At 44.9% G+C, this 27,841-nt stretch overlaps 1 protein-coding gene across 5 annotated transcripts in view; it reads left to right on the forward strand.

Annotated features, from left to right (window-relative positions):
- LOC138288114 (NLR family CARD domain-containing protein 3-like) overlaps positions 1-27,487 on the forward strand; it is a 497,028-nt gene extending 469,541 nt beyond the window's left edge. For all 5 annotated transcript variants that reach the window (XM_069229362.1, XM_069229366.1, XM_069229365.1 and 2 more), the window contains one exon: positions 26,112-27,487. In XM_069229362.1, coding sequence (XP_069085463.1) covers positions 26,112-26,451 — 340 coding nt within the window. In that variant the 3' untranslated portion in view covers positions 26,452-27,487. The remainder of the gene's footprint in view (positions 1-26,111) is intronic.
- Positions 27,488-27,841: the final 354 nt, after the last annotated feature.

Below are 27,841 nucleotides of genomic sequence, written 5' to 3' on the forward strand. Positions count from 1 at the left end.
CCCTACCGGAACACCGATGTTTTCTTTCTTTAATATAGCTATCCGCTTATTAATATAGTTAATATAATCCTCGTCCAAGAATAAAGCCTGCTTAAAGCTCAAATTCAAGGCCTGCCTAACCCACCCTTTAACTACCATTTCCAACATTAATGTGCTATGGTCCGACAGAACCTAGGGGAACTTCTCAAGTTTACAGTCTAGAAGGAGAGAGTGAGAAACAAAGAAATAATAGAATCATGCATGTGTCTGGTGTGGTGTCGATAAATAAGCAAACCCAGAATCTGCAGATCTTTTATACTGGCAAACGTTCGCTAATCCGTAGTCTCTGATCAAGTTACACAATGCCCAGAACACTTTAGGCTTTCACCCAGGAAAATTTATGAGATGCTCTGGAACCCAATCCCCTGTAGCATTTATGTTAAAATCACCACAGACAATAATTGGTGGGGGCCACAGAGCAAGTTCATTATTAAGCCAGACAAGCAGCCCTGGGTCATCTGTGACAGGTCCATACACGGAACAAAGTATAAATATCCTGTTTGGAGAATGACGTTCTGTTATTACCCATCATCCATGATTATCCACCTGTGTTTGTTTAAAGTTAAAAAGCTAAGAGTCCCAATCCCACTGAGAGATCTCAGGTAATGTCCCTCTCCATAGAGACAACATAAAAGAGTGGATATTACTTCCGTCAGCCCCTTCAGTGACCCCAAGAAATCATAGATTGTTCCTATGTTGACGAGTTTTGAAAATCTTCGAGTTTCTACATGACATACGTCATCTTATCTTGTGATTCTTGCTGGACCTTCAGAGACCCAACTTCAGTCTCAAGAACATCGACTCACTCCTCAACAGTGGAAATCGATGACTTTTTTTATAGCACCTTGCAATTTTTTAAAAGCAACACTTGCACAAAGATTACTACTGTGTACTTCTTCTTGTAAATGGTTTATAGCTTGGAGGATGAGCAAAAGTGAGGGTTCCGTAGCAATGGGGGTCTACTGGAAGGTCATTAGAGACAGTTTTACCGGCAGGACCAAGCAAGTCCACACCCCCATTTAAGTCCCTATTTTGGCCCCGAAGAAGCAGCTTATACACATCAGCCCCCATCTCATTACAGTGCCTCGTACCTGACAGAAGAGCATCCTCCAGGCCTTTCATGGAGCTTCCTTGGGAGTTTCCACAGACTTTCATCACCCTCTGCAGGCTGGTTCGTGCTGTCCATTGCTTCCCCATTCGCAGAAGTTAAAGGCTCCATAGCAGGATTACAGCCTTCTTAATTTGGTGCTCCTGGCTGACCAAAGAAGTGGACACAGAGAACATCTCCCTAATTGATGGCTGAGAGAGATTACTGGGAAGAAGGGAGGTCTGCTGAGCCACAAGCTGTAGCAGCTGCTTAGTTTCTGCCCCCCGGGGTAGCATCCGACTTCTCCCGTGGATCCTGCCCTGAACTGTGCTGGGGGGCCACAGAGCCGACTGCGGGCTGGTTCCTGTCAACTTTAAGACCTTTACCGGGCATTTTTCATGCTGTGGGCTGCTGTAGCAAAGATCGGCACAGGGCGTGGAGAGTGTAGCACGCTCACAGGAAAACTCTGGGTGCCACTGGAATAACACCAGGCAAACCTTGGTACCGTGCCCAGCACCAACCTATAATTCTGCTTCACCGGCATTGTTGCCCAAATTTTGTCAGTCTAGCGCCATCCTTTCCACCTTTGCTCGCTCAAACAGCAGGAGTGGACAGGAGCAGTGGACAGGACGTAGTACAGGGGTGCCATCTTGCCCCATTTGAGTGATGGAAGCCATTTCCGATTATATTCAGAGGCAGTACAAGGCCTTCAACATGCTGATGATATGCTTTCTCCTCACTACACAGATGCTGCCCTTTGGATTGACTCACAGAATGCCAGTGGCTTGGTTACTTCCCTATTGTCCACCCTGGATAGTTCATTTGGACCCCCATAAAAGAAAGTATCTCTTTTATTGTAGTACTTCAGAGGGCTGCAGAGGTCCTAGTGCTACCATTCCTCACTGAGAAGATGAAGTGAACGTCCTGACAGAAATTTAGCAAACCTGGCCAATTCCCCCTATTGCCTTGCAGAAACATCTTGACTGATTCAGTTGTGCCTGATTGGTCCAAACCTTTCTCAGCTCCAGCAATGAGTATCTCCATTGCCAGACATCACAGGCCATCACCAGGTGACCCAAACGTCTCACTGTGGAGAGTCTTGTTGCATACACCTTCACAAGTAAAGTAAGTTCTAAATCTTTTCCCACTGCTCTGTTGAACGGAGAATCTAAACGAATTGATGCTATCAGCAAAAAAGTATTTTCCTCTACAAATTTAACATTGTGTTCCTTGAATGTTGTTTGCCTCCCAGACAGTTAAACACATGCCTTTGTGTTCCTTGAATGTTCTTTTCCTCCCAGACAGTTCAACACATGCCTCATAAGTATGATATGCAAGGTATTGCCTGTTTTTCCAGAAGATATGCATAATCTTTTTGCTAAAACAGTGCAAGATGGACACATGCTATAAAATACATTCTATCTTCTGAACTGCATACAGTGTGTTCTGTTCAGTTTGCTATATGTACCAGTGTCATTTTCAGACAACATGCCTGGAAGCACTCCACCAGCTTCTCTTGGGAAGTCTAGGCTTCTCTATGGCCTTTAATGGATCAAAACGTATTGTTAAGAAGATGATACATTCGTTGAGAGGTTCAAAAACAGTAAGGGGACACCCTACTCCTTGATGTTACTTACATCCACTTGCCAGTTCCACCAGCAGTACAGAAAATTCAGAGGCCACTCAGGGGGTTCACTTACCCCAAAAGCAATCTTCTCAGTCTGTGCACAAACATGTGCACACTTTTCAAGTGGCATGAGCAGAGATAGTGCCAAAGGTCAAGGTAAAAAAAAGCAGTGGCATTTCTTGTCCTCCCCTTTTCAAGACACCACCTCAAGCATTTTTAGTTGACCCCCGTGAATGCTTTGGGACAGGTAGTCAGCAGGATTCAGCATTTCCTGACTAACGGATCCTCTAAATCATCTAACTTGGATATTCCCTTCCTTTTAAGGACACCTCTCCCCATATTCCTCTAAACCCAGACATTACCAGATCACACCAATATTCATTCCTAAGAAGTACAGATATTTTATGCCAAATGGAAAGTCAAGCTCATGCCCGAGGTGGAGGAGAGACTTTGTTAATGTCTGTAACTTTTAGTCCTCAAATAAGATGGGCCCTGAGACCAGTTCTACACCTTATGTTATTTAACTCTTACCTCAAGGGAAGATCATTATTCTTGCCCAAGTTCTGCTGGCCTTGGACCTTGAGGGCTGGATGGTGTCTCTTGATCTCCAGGACTTGTACTTACCTATACTGCAGTCCTACAGCAATTATCTACACTTTGTGGCTGGGTCACATGACTTCTAACTCACCGTCCTGCTCTTAATCTTATGATGGCCATTCAAGTCTTTTTTTAATTCCATTCTGTGGCTACAGTCCATCTTTGCAAATTGGGGATACACTTGTTCGTGTTCATCGATGACTGGTGGTTGAAGACTGGCTAGACTCTGCTAGTTTATGATGACATACAGACTACAGTGTTATTACACTCCACCAATGGATTTTCAGTCAGTGAGTCCAGACCCCATTTTCTAGCCTGATTTAAGGATCCTATTTATCAATGCCATTCTGTACACAATCACCTTGAGGGTCTCCCTGTCTACCCAATGAGTCCAGGGCATTCAGGCTATAATCTTGATGTTTCAGGCCAGTGGTACTTTTCCAGATCTATGGCTTTGACAATTTTTGCATCATGCACCCTCCTGATGCCTCATGCCAATTGGCACAGTGGGAGCGTCACTAGAATTGTTACTTTAGTGGGCCCAGTACTTAGGATGCCTTTCAGAAAAAATCCATGTGTCTGACGAGGAGGCTCAAGACCCTTGCAAGCTTTTAATGATGGTCAATTATTTAATGGGATCTTGGTACATGAACCCAGACTGTTAGAAATAGGGTCTCTAGTTGGCAGAGGTATACACCCTTGTCCAAGTAGGGACCACAGTCCTAGTCAGGGTAAGTCACAACACAATCCAAATTATCCTGTGCCCCCCCTCTGGTAGCTTGCCAATGAGCAGACGGGCTTAGCTTAGAAGGCAATGTGTAAAGTATTTGTGTACTAATTCAATCGATAACACAGTGAAACCACCACAAAGGTACACCACACAGGTTTAGAAAAATAAAGAATATTTATCGGAATAAAATACTGTTGAAACAATTAGAATCCAATGTACACAAGCAAAGATTAAATCCTACTAAAGTGCTTAGAAACACAATAGTTCCAACTGGGGCTATCACAGCCTCGTAGATGGAGTCGTTCCCAATAATCCGACGTCACAGGAACCGGTCACGAAGTCGCACAGGCCCCCAGGTACAGTAGCTTTTGAAAACAAAAAAACAAAGACATCTTTCGGAGTCTGGGGGATGAGGCGTCACTAAAGCCGGTGCTGCGTCAGTCCCTTGCGGCATCCGGGGAGATAAGGTGTCGGTTCCGCATTGCGAGGCAAGGGGCGACGAGGCGTCAGTTCCGTCCGGTTGCAGGGGGAGCTGGTGCAGCGATGCGTCGGTTCCTTGTGACCCAGCTAAGTCGATGGATCCAGTCGGTCAAGACCTGATGTGTCCACTTCACAGTGTTGTGATAACACTGCATGACGTCAGCAGAGTCGCGACAACATCAGACTTGCGTTGCAGGCTACAGTTGTTGCGTGCAGCAGTGTCCACGGATCGGGAGCTGTCGTCAGTACTGGCGTCGCTGAAGTCGTCCCTGGTGTCGCTGAAGTCGGAAAACTAGCTGAAAGCTAGTAGATGAAATCTTTGCTGCCCCTGAGACTTCAGAACAGGAGGCAAGCTCAATCCAAGCCCTTGAAAAGCACTTTTGAGGAAGGCAGAGTGCTTCCATCACAGTCAGAGGTCAGCAGGCAGCAAGGCAACAAACAGGGCAACAGTCCTTCTCAACAAAGCAGTCCAGATGAGTCCTTTGGGCAGCCAGGCAGTCCCTCTGACAGAGTGTAGGTGTAGATCCAGAAGTGTCTGATTTGGTGGGGTCAGAGACCCAGTTCATATACCCAAAAATGCCTTTGAAGTGGGGGGGGACTTCAAAGAGGGGTTTTGAAGTGCACATGTTTCCCTCTCAGCCCAGTCCTGTCTGCCAGGATCCCTGTGGGGGGTTATCAGTCCTTTGTTCAAGGGCAGGCCCATGGCCTTTCAAATGTAAGGGAGATCCCCTGTACCCTTCCTGTCCAGGAAGACCCATTCAGTATGCAGATAATTTCAGAAGTGACTGAGCGTCCTGTGTTTGTGGTTGTCTGGGGTGACTGCACCAGGGGAGCTGTCAACCAGCACAAACCAGAGGTGGATTGGAGACAGACTGTAAGGCACAGACGACAGTAAGTGCAGAGAAATGCCCATTGTGTAAAAGTGCCATTTCTAAAATAGTAATATTAAATCCAACTTCACCAGTAAGCAGGATTTTCTATTACCGTTCTGGCCATGCTAACCATGGCAGGGCTACTCCTTCCAGATCAGAGTCTACCACTTAAAAGGGTATGAGGGCAGTTCTAATGCTAGTCTATGTGAGGAGCAGGCCTCAGAGTAGTGGAAAACGAATTTGGTAGTTTTTCACTACTAGGAGATGTAAAACACATAAGTACTTGTCCTGCCTTTTACTTACATAGCACCCTGCCCTATGGATTACCTAGGGCCTACCTTAGGGGAGACGTATATGTAGAAAAAGCAGAGATTAAAGCTTGGCAAGTAGTTTTAAATGCCAAGTCCAATTGGCAGTGAATCTGCACACACAGGCCTTAAAAAGGCAGGCCTGAGACATGGTTTAATTTAATTTACAGGCCCTGGGCACTTGTAGTGCACTTTACTAGGGACTTGGAAGTAAATTAAATATGGCAATTGGGTATGAACTAATTCCACAGTTCCATTGCCCATTAAGGCGCGCCCTTATTAGTCCAATTTGCTACCTCAGAAAACTCTCAGTTTCCAGGTGTATCAATCAATCAATCAGAATTTATAAAGCATGTCAAATCACCCGTGGTGGTCTCAAGGCACTGGAGTTGCTAGCTGCTTCTTCATGCTCTGTTCATTCAAACAACCATGTCTCGAGTCCTCTTCTAAATTTCTGGAGTGATCCAGTGTTCCTGAGATGCAGGAGAAGGTAGTTCAAGGCTTTGTCTGCCAGGTAAGAAAAGGAGCATCCGCTGCTGTTGGATTGGCGGATCCGAGGGGTGTTTGCGAGGGAAAGGGAGGCAGATCACAGGTATCTGGTTGGTTGGTGGAAAGTCATTCATTTGTTGATGTATGCTGGGCCTTTGTTGTGCAGGGCTTTGCATGCATGAGTCAGCATTTTGAACTGGCATCTCTTCTGGATCGAGAGCCATTGTTGCTTCTTGAGGTGCAGGGTGATGTGAGTCCGTCTGAGGAGGTTAAGAATGAGTCTTGCTGCTGGATTTTGTATTGTCTGTAGTCCCTTCAGGAGGCGTGCAGTGATCCTTATGTAAAGAGTGTTACCGCAGTCAAGCCTGCTGGTGTCGAGGACTTGAGTGATGGTCCTTCTGATGTTGATTGGGAGCCATCTGAAGATTTTATGGAGCACGCCTGGGGTGTAGAAGCAGGCGGATGAGACTGCGTTCACCTGTTTCTGCATAAATACCTTGTTGTTCAGGATGATGCTGAGGTTGTGGGCATGGTCTATTCGGATGGGGGAAGGGCTGAGCTCAGCAGGCCCCCAATTGTTGTTCCAGAACGAGGTGTTGTTCCCAGAGATAAGGACTTCTGTCTTGTTCGTTTTGAGCTTGATACAGTTGCCCTTCATCCATGATGATGATGTTCACCATACATCTGTCGAAATTGGTTCTGTTAGTGAAACAGTATTCTGACAGCGAGAGGAGGTGTTGGGTGCCGTCGGCATAGGAGATAATGGTGATTCCATGCGATCTGACAGTGTTGGCCATGGGTGTCATGTACGTGTTGAAGGAGATGGGGTTGAGAGATGATCTTTGTGGGATGCCGTAGATGATCTCTTTGGGTTAAGATGTGAACGGTGGGAGACAGGTTCTCTGGGTTCTTTCGGTAAGGTATTAGGCGATCCATTTAAGGGCGTCTCCCTGGTTTCAGATTTGGTGGAGTCTGTTGATCAAGATGTGGTGGGAGACAGTGCTGAAGATGGCTGACAGGTCCAAGAGGATGAGAGCTGCTGTTTCACTGCGGTCTAAAAGGGCCCTGATGTCATTGGGGGCTGCGATCGGGGCTATCTTGGTGCTTTAGTTGGCTCTAAATCCAGATTGAGAGGGGTTCAGGAGGTTGTAGTGTTCCAGGTGTTTGGTGAGTTGCTCATTGATTGCCTTTTCGAGAACCTTCACCAGAAGGGGGAACATGGAGATGGTCCGGTAGTTCTGCTGGATCAGCGGATGGGTTCTTCAGGAGGGGCCTCACTTCAGCATGTTTCCAGTCTTCGGGGAGGTAGTCGGTGGTGATGGAGGCGTTTAGGACTTTCTTAAGCTCATCTCCAATTGTCTTGCTACCACATTTGAAGATGTGGCAGGGACATGGGTCCACGGGTGCTCCTGAGTGTTCGGAGTTCATGATGGAGTTTGTAGCTTGAGTTGTGAGAGAGTCCCAATGGGTGAGCAGGTGTTTGGGGTCTGTGTTCTTGGGTGTGAGTAGGCTGATGCAGTCGGCTGTGGGGATTGTGGTTTGAAGTTCTCCTAAATGGCTGAGATCTTGTCCCTGGCTTCCCCCTAACTTATACCTTCTTATACTGGAATTTCCAGGGTCTCAATAGTATGTCCAAACGCTATAATGTGTACACAGACCTCAAAAGGTAAGAAGTTCATATAGCATTGCTTCAAGAAACCCACCTCACCACAACCAAAAACCTGCCACTTCATAAAAGATTGAGAGGGCAAATAAATGCAACAACCTATTCACCCATTGCCAGGGGGAGCCTACTCTGGGCAAGACCAGAAAACATTGGAGATCATTGCCTGAGGGCAGATACGTAGCTGTCACAGAGAGGACAGCAGGCCGAGACGTGGGAATATATGGCCCTGATGTGGACCTGGGGAGATTCTTTGAGAAACTTTCCAGAAAACTGGCCCCATTCCTGATGCAGTGCATTTTAATGAGGGGAGATTTTAATTGTATTGCACGCCCTGTTCTTGATAGGTCCCACTCACCATTACCTGACTCTCCCATGCACTGCATAGCTCGCACATTCAGTGGCTGGCAAACACACTGGGGGCTAATAGATACTTGGAGACAACTACATCCAGACACTCGTGATTATCCCTTTTTCTCTGGCATGCATGAGCTACATGTTCATCTTAACACCTTCCCCCTCTCACCATTGTCATTCGCCTTAGCTGTAAAAGAGCTAGCCTGCAGAGTGTGTATGGGTAGACACTATAATGGCCTGAATGTGAGAGGATGCATATATCACACAGAGCTGTGTGCCGATGATATGCTACTTTTCCTCTGAAATGCAGAATCGGAGGCTGCTGGGGCAATAGAACTATTGGAAATCTTTGGAATGGTCTCAGGTCTTCGTATTAATTGGCAAATAAATCCACCTTGTTCCTGATAGAGATGCCATTCCACCTGAGATCTTCATGGCCTCTCCTGAAGTAATACCTATCTGAAATACATACGGGTGACCTTATATCACAATCCTTGGGACATATTGGATGGTAATATATGAGCAGCAATCAGACCACTCCGCTCAAGCGTGGCTTTTTGGAACTTACTACCTCTTTCCATTGCAGGCAAAATTGCTGTAGCCAAAATGGTGGCACTTCCACAATTACTTTACTTCTTTGCCACACTGCCACTTATCATCCCTCGTCGAATGGTCTGAGAAATCGACACACTGCTGATTGAACTGTTTTGGGGGACGGGTTGACACAGAGTAGCCCTAGGAATGTTGCAATGACCAAGAACAGAAGGGGGTTTGGCGGCACCAGACCTAGAAACATACTACCTTTTGGCACAGTTGCAGTGGTTTAATTTGTGGAGCTAAAAGACTCTACTCCCAGTAGAAGGAGCCGATAATACTATTCCCACTGCTCGGGAATTAGCATCCATCCTCCTGACCCCCAAAAAGCAGATCCCTGATACATCACACAAAGTGCAGGTGATAGAACAGAGCTGGCGCCGCTTCCTCCAGAAGACAAATACGCCTACTCCTTACTGGCCATAACATTGAGATGGCTGGAACAGTTGAACCCTGGGCACGTATTGGGTTACTGGGGGGTGGCCTGCCTATGTGATTACCCGCATCAGGGACTTATAAAAGGATGGGGTATTGGTCACATTTGAGGACCTAGCTGCGGAATTTGGTATACCAGATTGTAAATTCCTTTTACACAGCTCCCTGGCCTTAGCGCTGCGCAAATACTGGAATATAGCAGAAGCAGAATCTGCTACACATCAGGATTGCTAACACCTATGTACGACAACAGTTCGCACCAAGGCAGTAACTGGTATATACAGGGCCATAAGAACGGATGTCCTCATACCCTTGCACAACTTAAAAACAAAATGGGAAGCTGACATTGGGCAGCTTATCACTGATACCACCAGAGACAAAATCCTAGCAAACACCCCCCCACTGCATCTCATAATGCCAGATTCCAATTACTTAACTTTTACTTCCTTCACATGGCTTACCTTAGAGCAGGCAAAATAAACAGGCTCTACTCTACAGCTGTCGTGACATGCCCTAGGTGTGAAGAGGTTGGGGCTGACATCTACCATATGTTATGGACCTGCCCTTCCATGGCTGGTTACTGGGAGTCGATCATGAATTGTGTTCATGCTGTAACCCTCCATGCCATACCGTGTAATCCTGTCAACTGCCTTCTGGTGGGATTACCACGACCACATAAGCACAAAATAACTACCTGTTTCACGGACTTGGCCTCAATATTAGCCAAATGTGAACTAACCATGCAATGTGAAACAAACATAGGTCCGAGGTTTCATAAATGGCGGGGACAACTGATCAGTGGGCAGGACTGGAAAGTGCAGTATACACAGAGAACTGCCAAAAGGAAGGGGTACTGAAGAGGTGGGAGCATGCTTGGGATGACCTAGTTGACACTTTATTAGCCCCAGACACAAATATGGACACTAATGCAGGCTGTACATTGGACACATATTTGTCACTAGTAGACGTGGGCAGTGATGCTAGTTGACGGAAAACACTGTAAATAAGTAATATAGGACACAATATGTCTGAAGAGGCCAGCTAGCCACACCATGCAGCATAACACCATGAGGGTTAGATAGGCAGGGGCAGTGAGGGTAGTTATATAATTTGTATAGATGATTGTTGCCACAAAGTGCATGGTATCTACAACACAGTTTGTTATACCAGGACTCAAGTAAAGGCATTTGTAAGTCACAAATAGTACTACAAAAATAAATGTTGGATAAGAGGAATGGAAAACAGTCTCTTCACAACCTGAAATACTATTATACCATGTGGCTTCATTACAAGATTTCAATAAAATAGGTTAAAAAAAAAGTTCCTTGCTGTGGTTTGTGCTGGCTGGTATGCGGTCTGCTAGAGCATTCTTCTTTGCTTCTCTCAAGAGGCGGTAGTACTGGTTGAGTGCTGTTTTTAAGGTGGTATGGTCTTCTGTTTTTTTTGCTAGTACGCCACTTCCTTTCTAGTTGCCAGCAGTTGCGTTTTGAGAATTCCAGCTCTGCTGTGATCCAGGTGGCTCTCCTGGCTGGTACTTTGGGTTTGGTTGGCTTGGCAGGGCAATTATGCCGGCCATTCTGTGATCCACTGGGAGAAGTTCTTTGCAGACTGTTCTGGGTTGGGTGATGTGTCTGGTAGGTGGGAATAGAGAGCGTTATTCTACTGGTTTTCTGATACCTTTTTCCAGTTTCTGCGTATGGAGCTGGGGGGCCTGGTATCAGTGTTGGAAGATCCTGAGATGGTGAAGTGGACACTTTAGTGGTCTGTCCAGGTGAGCTGTGAGTTATGGTTGTACTTGACTCTGTTGCTGGACATAAAAATGAGGTTGAGTGTGTGTCTTGTGATGTGGGTGGGATCGTAACAAGTTTTTGGAGGCCGATGTTGCTCATGCTTTTCAAGAGGATGGTTGTGTTGGTGTGGTCTGGGTCGTTGAGGTGGAAGTTGAAGTCTTCTGGGAAGAAGTAGTGCTTGTAATCGATGGTAGTAGGGGCAATGAGGTCAGGGAGAGTGTTGCAAAAGCTGGGGCATGGTCCTTGTGGTCTGTATGCGATGGTGCCTCTGATGGTGCTTTTTCCGTCTGTTTGAAGTTGGAAATTGAGATGCTCAATTATGTGGGTTGTGTTGTCTGAGGTGATTGTGCAGCGGATGGTGTCCTTGTAGATTATGGCAATTCCACCTCCGTGTTTGTTGATTCGGTCCCAGTGTGTTACCTTGTAGCCTCTGGGTATGGCGATGTCTGCAGCAGAGGCAGGGCTCAGCCAGGTCTCTGTGAGGAAGATGACGTCTTGGGTGAAGGATGGAATCCTGTCCCTGTCTCCTTAGTGTGGTTGCCTGGCATATGCTACCTGGAGTTTTCTAGGAGACACATTATGCCTTTGGTGGGAGTTTGACCATCTGTACAAGTTTGTGCCCCTGACCCTGATCCTGCAAGTCCTGAAGAAATGCAGACAGAATCAAGCACAGCTGATTCTGGTGGTTCAGTGTGGTCTGGCACTCCGAGCTACTGAGTCTAAGCCTTTGGGAGGATCTGTTGTCCCAAAAGCAGAGCAGAGTGTTCCATCCAAACCTGCACAATTTGAAATGTCATGCAAGCAGCTTAGATCTTCCACCTTATGTGTTGGATATCATTTTTGGCGCTTGCCATCGTTCCACCTAGTCCATTTATGCAAGTCATTTGAATGACTGTGTTGCCTGGTGTGACAAAAACAGATTATCTGGAGAAGTTATCTTTTTTTGTTTTTGCCTAAACAGCTTTCTCTGTTTAACTCACCCATTATGATGCATTTTTTAACAGGGATTTTACCTACATTTCTCCCTGCTCCCTTCATTATGTCAGAGAGGGTGTCAGTGTGGTCTTGACATCTTTGATGTGTGCCTCATTCAAACCCTTTCATAGTTTCAAAGCTTTTGAGTTTGATGTACCTATCCTTCAGTGCTACAGGAACTTCGAAAATGGTGATTGTTATTGATTCATTCAGCCTCCTTAAACTACTTCTTACCTGAACAACCGATACTTCAAACTCATACTTCCTTTCTTCTGAAAGTGTTTTCACCTTTCCGTATGGACAGTCCATCAAGCTCCAGGCATTCCTTTCTTCTCTGCACAAGTATCTATATAAAGAGAAGGGGAGGCTGCATCAGTTTGATAGACAGTACGTTCTTAGTTTGTACATTAAAGAGAACTGTGTAAGTGATCAGCTATTCATTGGGTTCGTCAATGTGAAGAAAGGTAAAAAAGGCGGCCCAGAAACAGACCTTATCCAATTATATTGTCCTTTGCATCAAGCTATGTTATGTCTTGCCTAATGATTACCATCTTCGAGGCCTTTAGCTGCTTTCCGCTAGGGAGGAAACTGTGACAACTACCCTGCTCAGGATGCTCCATTTTGGACATCTGCCAGACAGCCAAGTGGGCAACTGCCAGTACTTTTACTAGACACTACAACCTTTAATTCACAAGTCGGCAGAGATGGACATTTTACCTACTGGATTCCTGATGTAAAGTCCATCACCTTGAAGGAGAAATTGCTTTGGTATAAATTCACAAAGGTTGGTTCCATTAAAAGAATAAGGGCCTGATTCAGAAATTGGCAGACGGGTCACTCTGTCACAAATGTGACAAATATCCCATTGCCGTATTACAATTTTCATAAGCTATAATGGAATTGTAAAATGTCGGACAGGATGGGATATCCGTCACATTTGTGAAGGAGTAACCCTCTCCACCAAACTCCAAATCAGGCCCTAAGTTATTTATCTTCAGTAATGCTCTCTCTGGTGGTTACTCTACCTAACTGCTCATTCCTCACCACCTTCCTCCCTATTCTGTGGAGTAGACCTTCTGGGATTAATAAGGCTCCAAGTTACATTCACTCACTGTCACTCAGTAAGTTAAGCTCTGGGTCTGAATGCATGGAAAAGAAGGATAAACTGACGTCATTGTGCAGGGGTGGTTATGAGGCATCATGTCTGGAAGAAAGACGGAGTCATGACAGAGAACGATGGTGCCACCTGCTGGCATGGAGGAGCTATTTGTAAGAGTTCTGGATCCATTCTTGTGCCTGTGGCTGCTCACAAGTTGATGAATCTGTGGTTAGATAGTGTAGCCAGTAGAAAGAGTGTTACTGAAGGTAAGTAGCTAATTTTAACATATATGCATGCGTTGTTGTGTTAGTCTGGATGTTTGTACCCACATATCTTTTAATAGATGGCCATGCACCCAATTGTACTTGTGCATATATGTATGTATATTTCTGTATGTGTGAAAAGGGGTTGTATGTGTGTGTTTGTCTAAGTCTTTTAAAAGGGCATGTACCCTGCTGGAGGATGTTCACTTGCTTATATGTGCGTTTTTGTGTGTTTGGCTGCATGTATCTTCCTGCATTTGTGTTGAAGTTCACAGTTACATATATCACAGTGTTTTAAGTAGGCATGCACCTTGAGTGGGCACACACATTTACCAATGTGTATCCTTATATGTGTGCAATTGTATGTGATTCTTTGTATATGGATGTCCCAACATTTGCAATTATGTTTTTTTGTGTATGTCTGTTTATTGTATGTATATTTTTGGCTCTGTGTGCGTGGTCAGGATGCATTAATCTTTTATTCACAATCCAATGAGAGCCATGAACTCTTCCATCTCTCACTGCCTCCACCAGTACCACATACCAGAATACTAGGGACATTGGTAGAAACTGGAAGGTGGAATGGGATATGGGAGACTTCTAAGACACTGTTCTCTATCACTTTGACTCGTCACTCTTGCTAGTCAGTGATGTCCGCAGGCAATAGTAATAGAGATCATTATTATCTTTCTATAAAGCTTCTGCACTTATCTGTATTAAGGAATCCGTAAATGTTAGCATTATCTCTGTGAAACCAACTCTTTGTTCTTTGATGTGTGTTGGACATTTTTTGCTTATGCAGGGTCATCCCCAATCTTTTTGCTTCCTGCCTCCTATTTTGTCTGACCTGTTGCTGTTGGCGTTTGAACTCTGAGCACTTTACCACTGCTAACCGGTGCTAAAGTGCATATGCTCTCTGTGTAAGTTGTATGTAATTGGTTTATCCATGATTGGCATATTTGATTTACTAGTAAGTCCTTAGTAAAGTGCACTGGAGGTGCCAGGGCCTGTAAATCAAATGCTACTAGTGGGCCTGCAGCACTGGTTGTGCCACCCACATAAGTAGCTCTGTAATCATGTCCCAGACCTGCCATTGCAGTGTCTATGTGTGCAGTTTTAACTGTAAATTCTACTTGGCAAGTGTATCCACTTGCCAGGCCTAACCCTTCCCTTTTCTTACATGTAAGGCACCCCTAAGGTAGACCCCAGGTAGCCCCAAGGGCAGGGTGCAGTGTATGGTTAAGATAGGACATATAGTAATGTGTTTTATATGTCCTGACAGTGAAATATTGCTAAATTTGTTTGTCACTGTTGCAAGGCCTGTCCCTCTCATAGGTTAACATGGGGGCTACCTTTAAATATGATTAAAGTGTAGATTCCCTTTGGGAGCGGATGGACATGTGGAGTTTGGGGTCTCTGAGCTCACAATTTAAAAATACATCTTTTGGTAAAGTTAATTTTAAGATTGTGTGTTTGAAAATGCCAATTTTAGAAAGTGAGCATTTTCTTACTTATACCATTTCTGTGACTCTGCCTGTTTGTGGATTCCCTGTCTGGGTCAGTTTGACAGTTGGGCTGGTTGCACCTCACACTAGACAGTGACACAAAGGGAGCTGGGGTGTAGTCTGCATTTCCTGATGAGACATCTGTGCTAGGAGGGAGGGGAGGAGTGCTCACTTACACCTGAAAGGGCTGTGCCTGTCCTCACACAATGCAGTCTCCGACCCCCTGGTGAGTGTCTGGGGCCCGGCCTGGGCAAGGCAGGATTTCACATTCATTCAGTAGGCCTACTTCAAAGGAGAAATTGGGTATAAGAAGGGCACCCAAAACCACAGACTTTAGATCACTTCTGGACATCAAGAGGATCCTCTGCCTGGAGAAGAGCTGAAGAGGTGAGGAGAAGTGCTGCCCTGCCTGTGCTTTGTGGAGCTATCGTGCAGTTGCTGCTTCTGCCAAGGTAAGAGGGCAAAGACTGGACTTTGTGTGCCTTCCATCTTGTGAAGAAATCCCCAAGGGCTTGATTTAGAGCTTGCCTCCTGTTGTTTGAAGTCTCAGTGACAGCAAAGACTTCTCTCTGCCAGCACCTGAAGTCTCTGAAGAGACTCCTGCTCTGACAAGTGGTGCCCTATCCAGTCTCTGGGCCCTTGAAAGGAAAGCTGTTTGAAATCCAAGGAAATCGACTTCGGACGACTTCGGACTGCCGCCGCTGCTGAATCCGGTGACACCGTGTGCAACCGACTCTGTGATCTTCGCTGGAACACGACGACCTTCGCAGGCTCGACACCACTACAGCCATGCTGAAGTCCGTGACTCCGTGAGGTCGCTGCACCACGCCGTGACCGACGCCGCTTGAAGTGCACGGATTCAACGTTTCGCACAGACGCTGCGATCCCCGACTTCGCGCATCGACTTGTTTTCACTCTTCACCAAAGGTACTGTACTTGGGGGTCTATGCGACTCCATGTCCAGTGCCGCTGGTGTCAGCTTGTTGGGAATGACTCTGTCACGATGCCGTGTTAACACCTCATCGAAGCATTTGGTGTTTCTAAGCGCTATTTTTGAGTTTAATCTTTAACAATCCATAACTTGACTTGTGTATGTCGGATGTTTGTCGTTTTGGTCTTGTTTTGCTTAGATAAATACTTCCTATTTTTCTAAACTGGTGTTGTGTCATTTCATAATGTTTTCATTAAGTTACTGTGTGTGTTGGTACAAATACTTTACACCTAGCACTCTGAAGTTAAGCCTACTGCTCTGCCAAGCTACCCAGGGGGTAGGCAGGGGTTAGCAGAGGGTGATTCTCTTTTACCCTGAATAGAGTGAGGGTCCTTGCTTTAACAAAGGGTAACCTGACTGTCAACCAAAGACCCCATTACTTACTAGTAAAAGGCAACGAACCTACAACCTCCTACGTCTTCACATACACTATAAATTCATATTAGTTCAGAGCTTGTTTCTGTCAACAAAGTGACTTTCAGAAATTCTCTGTGGTTCCAAGGAAGCAACTGGACTTTAGAAAAGGTAATCCTAGACTTGTGTAGCAGGGTCCTGGCTGCAGCAACACTGTATCACCTTTAGGGGCCCCATTTGCATCAGCTTTGTACTTTATTACCCATTTTTTGCTAATTCAAACCCCACGACGCCAAACAATATGAAATGATACATTAAAGATTGAAGTGGAGAAATAGATTGGAGTTTGTAAATTAGTTCACTTCCCCAGAGACTCTTTGGAAGGTGGGGTCTCTGGGTCACTGTCCACTTTGGCCATGCCTTAAAATGTCAGTGTGTATCACAATTGCCTGATAAAGATACCATGGAAAACGAGGGAAGTTATGCCCTTTTGTCTATGATGGTCAATGCATCTGCAGACTATGTGAGAGCACATGATTTAGGGAAGAAAGGGGACAAACTAGTAACCCAAGGACGCGTTTTGTTCACTGTGGCCTGACGCTCGTCCCTGGCTGCGATTCTGACCCTCTGGACAAGACTTATATCGAGCAATACTTCTATATACCCATGTAGTCGAGTGACACATTTCGTGCCTTGAATTTACTGGGCCTGACTCTCACTTCTGTAACTGTCTGCATGTTTAACTCAGCAACATGCTTGATGTATATATTGGTGTAGTTCATCTGAGGAGATTCAAAGACTATTGCCTCGATCTGTTAGGTGTGTCCCTCTGAATTTTTAGCCCTGATGATGACCCTTTCTAATTCATTTGGGAATATGGGTCGAATTGACAAATTACAAATGTGGACTGCTTTTTATTTGATTGTGGATATTGACACTCGTAACACCAGTGTCTCTAATACCATTGTACTATCCCTTTCAGCTACATTTATATATTATTGTATGTAGTCACAGCACACTGTTGATTCACTATGTCACTTTTTACTGCGCCGTCACCATAGAGGAGCACCTTACTATTTTCAGATAATATTTTGTTTTAAATGAGAAATAAATGCATTAAATGTACAAACGTTATCTGTAAGAAAGGTTTTTTAAGACTATTGCGTGGAAGTCAAGGGCTACACTTTCCCTATAGGGATCATTTGTATTTCTAATTATTTCATATAAGTTCATGGCCTGCTTGAAAATATTGTTAGTTTTTGTAACAATATTGGCTAGTGTATATTCTGTGCCCATGAAGCCTCAGTCCAGACAGTACGTGATATTAGTTATAGATCGCCAGCCTTTCTGTGTATGTGCAAATGCCGTCTTAGGTGTGAATGTATGTGAGTTTTTGTGTGTGTATATATATGTTGGTGCTTCTATGTTTGGATCTTAGCGTGTGTATGTATGTCCATGTTTGTGTAGGCAAATGTATGTTTATGAGAGAGATTTAAAACGTAATCATTTGCGAAGTACTTTTTCAGTATACTTGTATCTCGTCTGCACATATATTCCATCACCTTCTCGTGATTGCAACTTCTTTACAAAATTCACGGAACTTGACCACGCAAGGTGGATGATTACATTCTGATTTATATATTATAAAGTATGTTTAGTTTAAATTCAAAACCACAAAACAATTCAGATATTCTGAATACATCAATCACACAATAATATTCTGCAAAAATCTACAAGGCATATGCACTAGCAGAAAACTTTACAATTTCAGTTGCACAAGATTTGCCATGCTGAGGGTTTGCATGCTGTTTCCCTGAAGCTTGGTGCAAATTATTAGGGGCAAAATGTTACTGAAGTTGCAAAAACTGAAGTCCTATAGAGTGAGATGTCAATCTTAACTGCAGTGGGGCAGCTTCTCCTCTATGACATACACAGATACACACATGCATTGTGATTGTAGGATATGTCATTTCTAACCATTGTTGAATGTGGGGACGGGTGAAGTTTCAAATGGGTATGTCTTGGCTAATGATTACCCGCTTCAGTGGTAACATACAGCATACTCTTCATTCTTCTCTAAAATGTGTGTATGGAGTATGCCATGTTGTTGTGCATACCTTACACCTAAAGACATTTAACTAGATCACAAGAGTATAAATATTTTCATTAACATACAACATCATTAAGACTTGCAGAGATGGTCTACTTTTATTTTTAGGTATAGTGATAAAAGGGGTTTTGACCTTTGCATTATAATAATAATGTAGGTGTTCTGATACAGTTGTTGCCAGTTACAATTTATTAAGTAATATTTATGTTTGTGGCATGTGTAGCTGTAGGTACACATGCTTCGCATATTCCTGCCATTTAGTGTCGGGCTCAGACGTGTACATCTTGTTTTCCTTCAAGGAAGTCTTTTGAGTCACAAAGTATAGTGACTCCTCCTATGAATGGTAATGCCATGGGCATCAGCTCCATTGTTAGATTGTTTATTTTCCACCTTTGTGTTCAGACTTATATCCACTAAGCGCCAGGTTGAAACCTTGCGGTGTTCGTTGTCCAACGTTTTTAGTTCTTCCATTCCAGTTGGTGATAACAACCATGATTATTGTACGTTTCTTTCATGACGTGACCTTCATTAGGCTCAGCGATTGGGTTGCACTCAACACCCCTCTTGGGGTCTGTGCCCCTCCCAGGGCTTTCAATTCCGTCTTCTTCTTGAAGAATGCACACTCTGTAATGGAAAAGACTCCATTCCAGTACTTTCCAAAGTGTCATTCAAAATACTCCCGGACAGACCACCACCAAGCCTGCTACCTCTGTCTGTCGCTAGAGCACTATGAAGCCTCCTGCTCCACCTGTCTCACCTTCCGCTCCAAGGAGACCCTGCTGTACTGATATGATTGACTTGCTCAACACACCATGGCACAGCAGCAGAAGGCCGATACCTATGAACCCTTTGGTACCACGACATTGAAGTGGAACCAGAGCTGGGTCCCTTAGTCAAGGAGGGTCTCCACTTCAACCCTGAGGCCAGCTCCCGCCTGGTGATTAAGAAGGAAAAGCCCCAGATCCAAGAGGTACAACCACACAGCAAGACATTGACAGTTAGTAAGGCATACCTCCCTCCACTGTCTCCCTGACACCAAACACAGACCAAGCACCACCTGAGTGGGTTGGGCATTGAGCTCCTAACCCAGTGTCCAGCTTTTGACTCACCACTGCCCGAAGGCCATGGTCGGCACTGACAGAAGGTCTCGGATCGGACTCAGATTCAGCCACTGACACTGAAATTGCAGCACAAGATCTGGCCTCCAATGACACCTTTGACGTTGGCACCGAAAGCACCCGCAGATCTCTCTCCAGCAACAAAAACTCCAACGGCGCCAAGGACCCTAAAGACTTCATCTGTGCCAAAGCGTGGATCACCTAAAGCCTAGTTTTCCATTGGATCCGAGGAACCGGAGTAGCCCATCCTGCAGCATCTCCAAGAGAAGTTTGATGCCTGGCCAGAACACATTTTTATCCACTTGCAGATTTGGAAGATTGTAACTAAACCTCCTACAAAGAACAAAGATACTCTCCCTGACAAGAGGAGACTAACATTTGAGGAGGAGTTTGCCTCGGAGCCCACACCTACAGGCAAGGTCAAGAAACACTAGTACAGGGGCACCAGTCCCCTACCACTTTGTTCTAGTCCTCTCCCTCCACCTCTTCTCCCCCTCCTCCTCTTCCCACTTGAGCACCACCACACGGACTCCCTGGGTGGGTGAGCACCTTTTGGGGCCGCGGGTTGATCAGATGCTGGAGAAAATGAAAAAGATGCGGCAAAGGCTAATTGGGCCCTCCAAACACCTCTCTGTGGTTCCTTTTGTAGGTTCAAGTTCAGAGGGGTATAGAGGCTACCTCCCCTGAAGCATCTGCATGGGCTACTCCAAGGGAGCCTTGAGGGGTAATTACTCAAGGGTCAGAGGCTGAGGGGGTGTGGCTAAGGGAGCTGCCCCCACTAAACAGTGATTCACTCTTCCTTCCCCCGATCACACAACACTTAGGGTTTCTTTCAAAGTGGGAAGAAATCACCTCAGATCAGTTGATTCTCTCCTTCATCACTCAGGGTTACTGTTTAGAACTTACTGCAACCCCACCAAACATCCCTCCACACAAAAACACCCTTTCCCAAGCACACCAGTGCCTTATTCTGGAAGAAGTGGAGGCCCTCATTTGCAAGGGGGCAAAAGAGCCTGTGCCAGCAGGGCAAAGGAGTCTACTCTCTGTATTTTCTTTTCCGCCAGAAGGACAGAACACTCAGGCCTATACTCGACCTCAGGCCACTCAATGAATGCGTCCTTTCAGAGGACTTCCACATGGTCATTCTCCAGAATGTTATCTCTGTACAGCAGCAAGGTGACTTCATGACTGCACTCAACCTGAAGGATGCCTATTTTTCACAATTCAATACACCTTGCACACCGCCGATCCCTGCTGTTCATGGTTAGTGGCCAGCATTCTCAATTCAAAGTGCTGTGCTTTGGGGTCACAACTGCCCCAAACTGTTTGCAAAACATCTTGCCGTGGTTGCCTCTTTATCTCTGGAGGAGTAGCATTCACATGTTTCCTTACCTGGATGGCTGGCTGATCAAGAGCGCTGTTACAAATTGGCTCTCTAGTTGGCAGAGGTATGCACTCTGTCCAAGAAGGGACCTCAGTCCTAGTCAGAGTATGTCTTATACACAACCTAAATTAACCTGTGCTCACCCTCTGGTAGCTTGGCACAGAGCAGTCAGGCTTAACTAAAGAGGCAATGTGCAAAGTATTTGTGCAACACTTAAATTACAGTAATGCAGTGAAAACATCACGAAGTGACTCCACACCAGTTAAGAAAAATAGAGAAAACAAGACTTCAACAGCAAAAGTCCAGTAAATAGAACTCAAGATATGATTTTTTTAAGAATAAACTGCAATGTAGTGCTTAGAAGTCAATTGGCTCTAAAAGGTTACTTGAGGTCACACTAGTCCAAGGTAAATCCAAAGTTCAGGCCAACTTCAATAGAGGGTGGGCCGGCAACAGGACCCACTCAGGGCACGCTGAAAAGTACCTTGGGTGAAGTAAGCATTGGAGTTGAAGACTTGATGCGTTGGTTCCGATTCATGTGGATGAGTTGTAGTTGAGCCTCACTGCTGGGTCGCGCATCGGACCCCCTTCGATGTACTCACTGCGTCATTGTCAAGCCCCGCTGTGATGTCTTCTGATCGATGCTACACCGTCGTCAAGCTTTGCGTACGGGACCCACGTCGTCAAATCGGCACTGTGTCGGTGTGAAGGGCACTGAGTCAGTTCCAATTAGCTGCAGCGGCTTCCATGCGTTGATTTTTGAAGAAAAACAGCTGTAGACTCCCAGGGCTGGATTGGCACCTCTTGGGAGGACAGGATTCACAGTTGACTGAGTCCAGCAGCTACAGCCGGGTTGAAGAAAGTCTTTGATGGCCCTGAGATTTCAGAACTGGAGTCAAGCCAGCAAGCCTGTGGAGTCACTTGGTTCTGTAGAGGAGAGACTCCCAGAGGATGTAGAGACTCTCTAGAGGATGTAGAGACTCCCCGGCCAACACAGCAAAGCAGTTCAACAGAGTGGCAGTTCCTCCTATCAGCACAGCAGTCCTTATTCCTGGCAGAATCTCATCCTATTCAGAAGTGTACAACTTTGGTTGGGTTTGGGGTCCAGTACATATACCCACTTGAACCTTTGAAGTGGGGGAAACTTCAAAGAGATGTGTTTGAAGTGTACTGACCTTCCTTCCCTGGCTCCAGGCACTCTACAGGGAGTGAACAGCTGAGGACAGGCTCAGCCCTATTCAGGTGTAAGAGTCAGCTCCTCCCTCCCATCTAGCCCAGGAAGGCCCATCAGCCTGGTGACAGGCCATCAGGATGCAAATGTAAAACCCGAGCTCCCTTTGTGTATGACTGTCTAGAGGGAAATGCACAAAGGCCAGCTGTCACCCATTCCAGATGTGTATTCAGAGACAGGCAGAGGTACAAAATGCCAACTTTCCATAAGTGGCAATTTCAGATTTACAATTTAAAATCCAACGTCACCAGAAGTTGTGATTTTAAATTGTGAGTCCAGAGACACCAAACTCCAAATTTCTATATTTTCTCAATTGGAAATTACAATTAAAGGCTGCTTCCAGGGAAACCTCAATGTTAACCTATCCAGCCTTGCAGTAGTGAAAATAACATTCAGTAGTTGTTCACTACTAGGACATGTTAAACGTAGAGCACTTGTCCTACTTGTTAAATACACTGCTCTCTGCCCTTTTGGCTTACTTGGGCCTGCTTTATGGGTGACATATGTAATAAAAAAGGAAGGCTTAGTTATGGTAAGTGGGTGCACTAGCCAGGTCAAAATGACAGTTTAAAGTTGCACACACAGGCTCTGCAGTGGCAAGCCTAAGACATGTTTAAAAGGCTGTTGTAATGGGTGGCACAATCAGTGCCACAGGTCCACTAGTAGCATCTAATTTACAGGCCCGGGCCACATATACTGCACTTTATTAGGAACTTACAAGTAAATTAAATATGCCAATTGAGGATAAGCCAGTATCAACGTGTTTAGAGTACAGAGCATCTGATCTTTAGCACTGGTTAGCCATGATAAAGTGCACAGAATCCTAAAGCTAGCAGATATGAAGGCAGAAAAACAGGAGGTCAGAAGACAAAAAGTTAGGGGAGACCAGGTCTTACAAGTGCGAAACAAACAGTGTATGGCACATACCCAGACCACCATAAAGATCCTGAACTATCTAGGGTTCACAGTGAACACAGTAAAGTCCCTCTGCCAGCCCCTTCAGAAACAGACTTTCTTGGGAGCAGTTTTCAACTCAGTCACCAGTAAAGGGTATCTCTGCCAAGTGTGGATGCAAGCTATTCAATTGTTACTGTTTCTTTTTCAGAGAGGTCACCACTTAACGGTCAGGACAGTCATGTGCCTCCTCAGCATTATAGTCTCCTATATTGCCATAGTTCCCCATGCAAGATTGCACATTCATCAGCTATAAAAGTGCCTGACAGCTCAATGGTCACAAGCAGAGGGTCACTGGGAAGATCTAGTATTGCTGTGGGCCAGCACCCATCACTCTCTGCAGTGGTGGAAGAGCAACAATCTATTGCAGGACTGGCCGTTTCTCAACCAAGTTTCACATGTGGCCATCACAACGGACACTTCTGTCATGGGGTAGGTGACTTGACCATTTAGAGCATGTGGGCAATCCACCAATTGGGTTTCAACATCAACTACCTGGATCTACTGGCCATCCCGTTGCCTCTCAAATCTTTCTTCTGTCACGTACAACAAAAGGTAGTCGTCATCAGAACAGACAACATAATTGCCTAGTATTACCTACAGAAACAAGGTGGGTTCCGCTCAGTGTTAGCACAGGTGATCTGGAGGTGGGCACTCCACTAAATAATCCACCTAGTGGTGGAGTATCTACTGGGAGTAGACAATAACTTTGCAGACTTTATCAGCAGTGTACACATGCCACAAATAAGCCCATGAATAGGAACTCCATCCACTAGTCATACTCCTGTACTTCCATCATTGGGGGTTGCCCGACATAGACCTCCTTGCCACTGCTGAAATCGCCAAATGCCGAAGCTTAGCCTCCAGGTTACTACACCCACAGTCCCTGGGGATTGCACTATTGACAAAGTGGTCAGGATATTTGCCTACACTTTTCCTTCTCTCCCTCTCATTTACGTGATCTGGAAGCTTCAGCAAACATCCCTCACTCTCATCCTGCTGGCTCCATTGTGGGCCAGACAACCATGGTTTGCCACTCTTCTCGAACTGACCCAAGTTCCTCACAAGAAACTGCCTAACCAGCCAGACCTTCTCACTCAGAACTATGGCAGGGAGGGGCACCCAAACACTAGGCATCCTTAAGGAGGCTCACAGACCCACCACGCGGGCCTGCTATGTGGCCAGATGGAAAAGGTTTGTCCATTACTGCCTTCCCAAACACATTGACCTGTTGAAATTAACGGTCTAAGACATAGGTTGCTACCTGCTTCATCCGCAGACGTCAGGCCTTGCCTGCAAACCTGTACGTCTCCACTTAGCTGCAGTTGCAGCCTACCTTCAAAATAATGAACATTCTTTCTTGTTCAGAGTACCCCTCATCAAAGCCTTAATGGAGCGACTTAAACGGGCTGTTCCACCTAGGGTACCGCAGCCCCTGTCTGGAACCTCAACTTTGTCTTAACAACTCATGGGCCCTCCTTTCAAGCAAACATTTATAGAGCATGGCAAATCACCTGTGTGGGTCTTGAGGCACTGGAGCTGTATGCTGCTGCATGGGGGGTTGATCATTTGACCATCCAGGCCTCTAGGGCTGTTCTGAATAGCTGGAGTGACTGTGCAGTCCTGAGGTGGAGGGGGAGGATGTTTCAAGCCTTGGCTGGCAGGTGCGAGAAGGAGCATCCTTTGCTGTTGGCTTGACTGATGCGTGAGGTGTCTGCGAGAGAGAGGGAAACTGATTGGAAGTGTCTGGTTGGTTAGTAGAAGGTCAGGCATTTGTTGATGTATGCTGGTCCTTTGTTGTGCAGGGAGGGCATTGTAGGCTTGGGTCAGCATCTTGAACTGGCATCTCTTCTGAATCCAGAGCCTGTGTAGTGTTTTTAGATGGGGTGTTTCTCTCTTTGAGGGTGGCCTTCCTGTTTAACATCTCCCAGAGGAGTGAGTGAACTTCAAGCTGTTACCCTTGAAAACCCCTCCTTCCAGGTGTTCAATAATAGAGTTGTCCTTAGGACTAATTCATAGTTTCTGCCTGAGGTGCTATCTTCCTTCTACCCTAACCAAACCATTGAACTCCTCATGTTATTCTCACACCAGTGTCAGAGAGGGCTGTTAACACACTAGCCATCAAACGAGGCCTCATTTACTACACTAATGGACAAAACCCTTTCGCAAGACACAACTCTTTGTCTCATTCCATTGATCACTCATAGACTTTGCTATTTCCAAAAGTGGTCATAGCCAGATTACTGGTCAAATGCATTCAGACTTGCTACGCTAAAGCCAAGAGGCATTTGCCTGCCCTACCCAGGCCCCACTCTAACCACAAGAAAGGAGCCTCCGTGGCTTTCCTTGGTAACATTTCGACAGCTGACATATGTAAAGCAACTATTTAGTCCACTTCACACACTTTTACCAAGCACTACTGTGTGGATGTTTTAGAAAGCCAACAAGCTAATGTTGGCCTAGGTGTGTGACATACAATTTTCCAGTTCTATGCAACATCTTCCGGCTAGCCACCATTTAGGAGAGAACTGCTTTAAAGTCTATGCAGAGCATGTGTATCTACAGCCAAACATGCCACAAATGGAAAATGTTACTTACCCTTTAAGCATCTGTTTGTGGCATGTGGTGCTGTAGATTCACATTCACCCACCCTCCTCCCCAGAAGCCTTGGGTTGTTGCAGGTCCCTTTCTTTCTTGTTATTTTGCATGTTCTTTTTCTGCTTTTCTGTGCTCCCATTGTCGTGCTCATCTGCCGTGTGAAAAAACAACCGATTCCCATGGCACATTACCAGTCATAGAAGGATTCACTATACCTTGTGAATCAAAAGACCTGTTTGAAAAAAAACAAGTTGCCTACATCCGAGCCCAACACAGGATGGCAGGAGTATACAGAGCATGTGAATCTACAGCACTACATGCCACAAAAAGATGCTTACAGGGTAACATTTTCCTTTCACAAGCATGGCATGCCATTTACATAGTAGAGAGATACAACAATGTTGCAGTCAATTCGTTTTCTGTTCGCTTACAAGAACTCAATGCATATTTGTTTTTTTCAGCTTGTGTTTGAATGACTTTGAGCATGATGGACTAATGAACATAGACAAACTTAAGCACGATCGACCAGATTTGAAGATTGTGACAAGAATTTCAGAGGATGAAGAGGGGCTTCGTTACACAGAAGACAAAGTAAAGGGACTGCTTTCAAGTGAATCAAATCAATACAAAACAACATGGCTTGTTCCACTCCTAAAGGCAGTGCTCAAGGATTTAAACAATAATGAAATGATGCATTACTCTGTTGAAAATAAAGTGAAGGAGAGAGTCCAAATATTGAAAAAGAATATTTCACAACTTCTAGAAAAATATTCGATCCACCAGTCAGATCTGAAAGTTTAACCTTGATTTCAACACTTATTGACAACATCAAGACATCCAATTTTATTGTTCACAAACATACGTCTATTGGTATTGCGCAGAAACCTGCAGAAACAAACACACACCCAGGCTATCAATGAATACATATTGACACAGACACATAAGCACACAACCATGTAGGCTCACAGTCACCTATGTATGCATAAAAGGTACAAATGCCTTCATTGGTTACTCAAAAACATACACAAATGCACATACACAGAGCCACATACAAACCATAAAGACAAATGCAAAAAGTCCCAGGACAGAAACTAACTTATATAAGAACACACTTATGTACTTATATATAGAACTGCATTTAGTTTCGCGTGTGCGCACTCCATACATTTATATGTCTGTTTTGCTGAATTTAATGCTTTGAAGTAATGTAAATTCATACTCTAACTAACCTTAAGCAAACTAGGCCTCAGGCTCCATCTTTACTGTCAGGTTTCTTTGTCCCACGTGAATAGATTTCTATTTTAATGTCTCACTACAATGAAAATTAAATATATCCAGCAGAGAAGGATGAGGACTTTTACAGACTGTTCTGAATATGTTAAAGTCAGCTGTTCCAGGGAGAATCACATACTATGTAACTTTACTGTTTCATGTACAGATTTTGCTGTGAGAAGCTCTATGTAGTAGAATTGTGAGAATCCTGTTGAATGTATTCAGTTGAAAATGTTTCTCTTTTGCTTTATTCTGCTTGGTTTAGAGCCTGTGAGCCATGTACTACTGTACTGAATGTATAAAATCCTTTGATATTAACCATGAGTAAGAGTGTGGTGCCTTAATGGGAGGACACCGCTTTCCACATACTTTAGAAGGAAATCCTATGCTGGAATTCAACCCCATCTAAAACTATGTATTTTGATGATCTGACCTTTATTGAGTTCTTGATTGATTCTGTCCTTCAACTAGCTTTTGATTGAGCTCAGCACTCTGATGTATTCACTTATCAACTTTGACTACAATGATTTAGCTGTTTGTTAAAATAAAACCTTTAAGTTCGAGACTTCATTGTTTGTCATTTGTTGTAGAACCAAATGAGTTCTACATTTCTGTTATTTGAAATTGCGACCTTTCACCTCTTAAAGTGAGATGGGGTCAGAGGGGAGCACCAAAGTCCATCCAGGGACTACACCACTCCCGATTCATCAAGGCACGTTTTCATTACTATTCATTTGCTCTCATCATGTGTCCAATCTCATTACAACTGCCTCTGTATTTCCTCCATTACTCTTCCTATTCTCTCCATTTTCTGTTACTCTCTTTCTGTGATCTATCTGCTCTTCCCTTTGCCAATGTGTCACAGTTCTCATTGTTGACCCTTTTGTAATTGCATTTGCATTTATATAGCACTTACTAC

This window comes from Pleurodeles waltl, chromosome 4_1 (assembly GCF_031143425.1).
Source record: "Pleurodeles waltl isolate 20211129_DDA chromosome 4_1, aPleWal1.hap1.20221129, whole genome shotgun sequence".
NCBI classification, from domain to species: Eukaryota; Metazoa; Chordata; class Amphibia; order Caudata; family Salamandridae; genus Pleurodeles; species Pleurodeles waltl.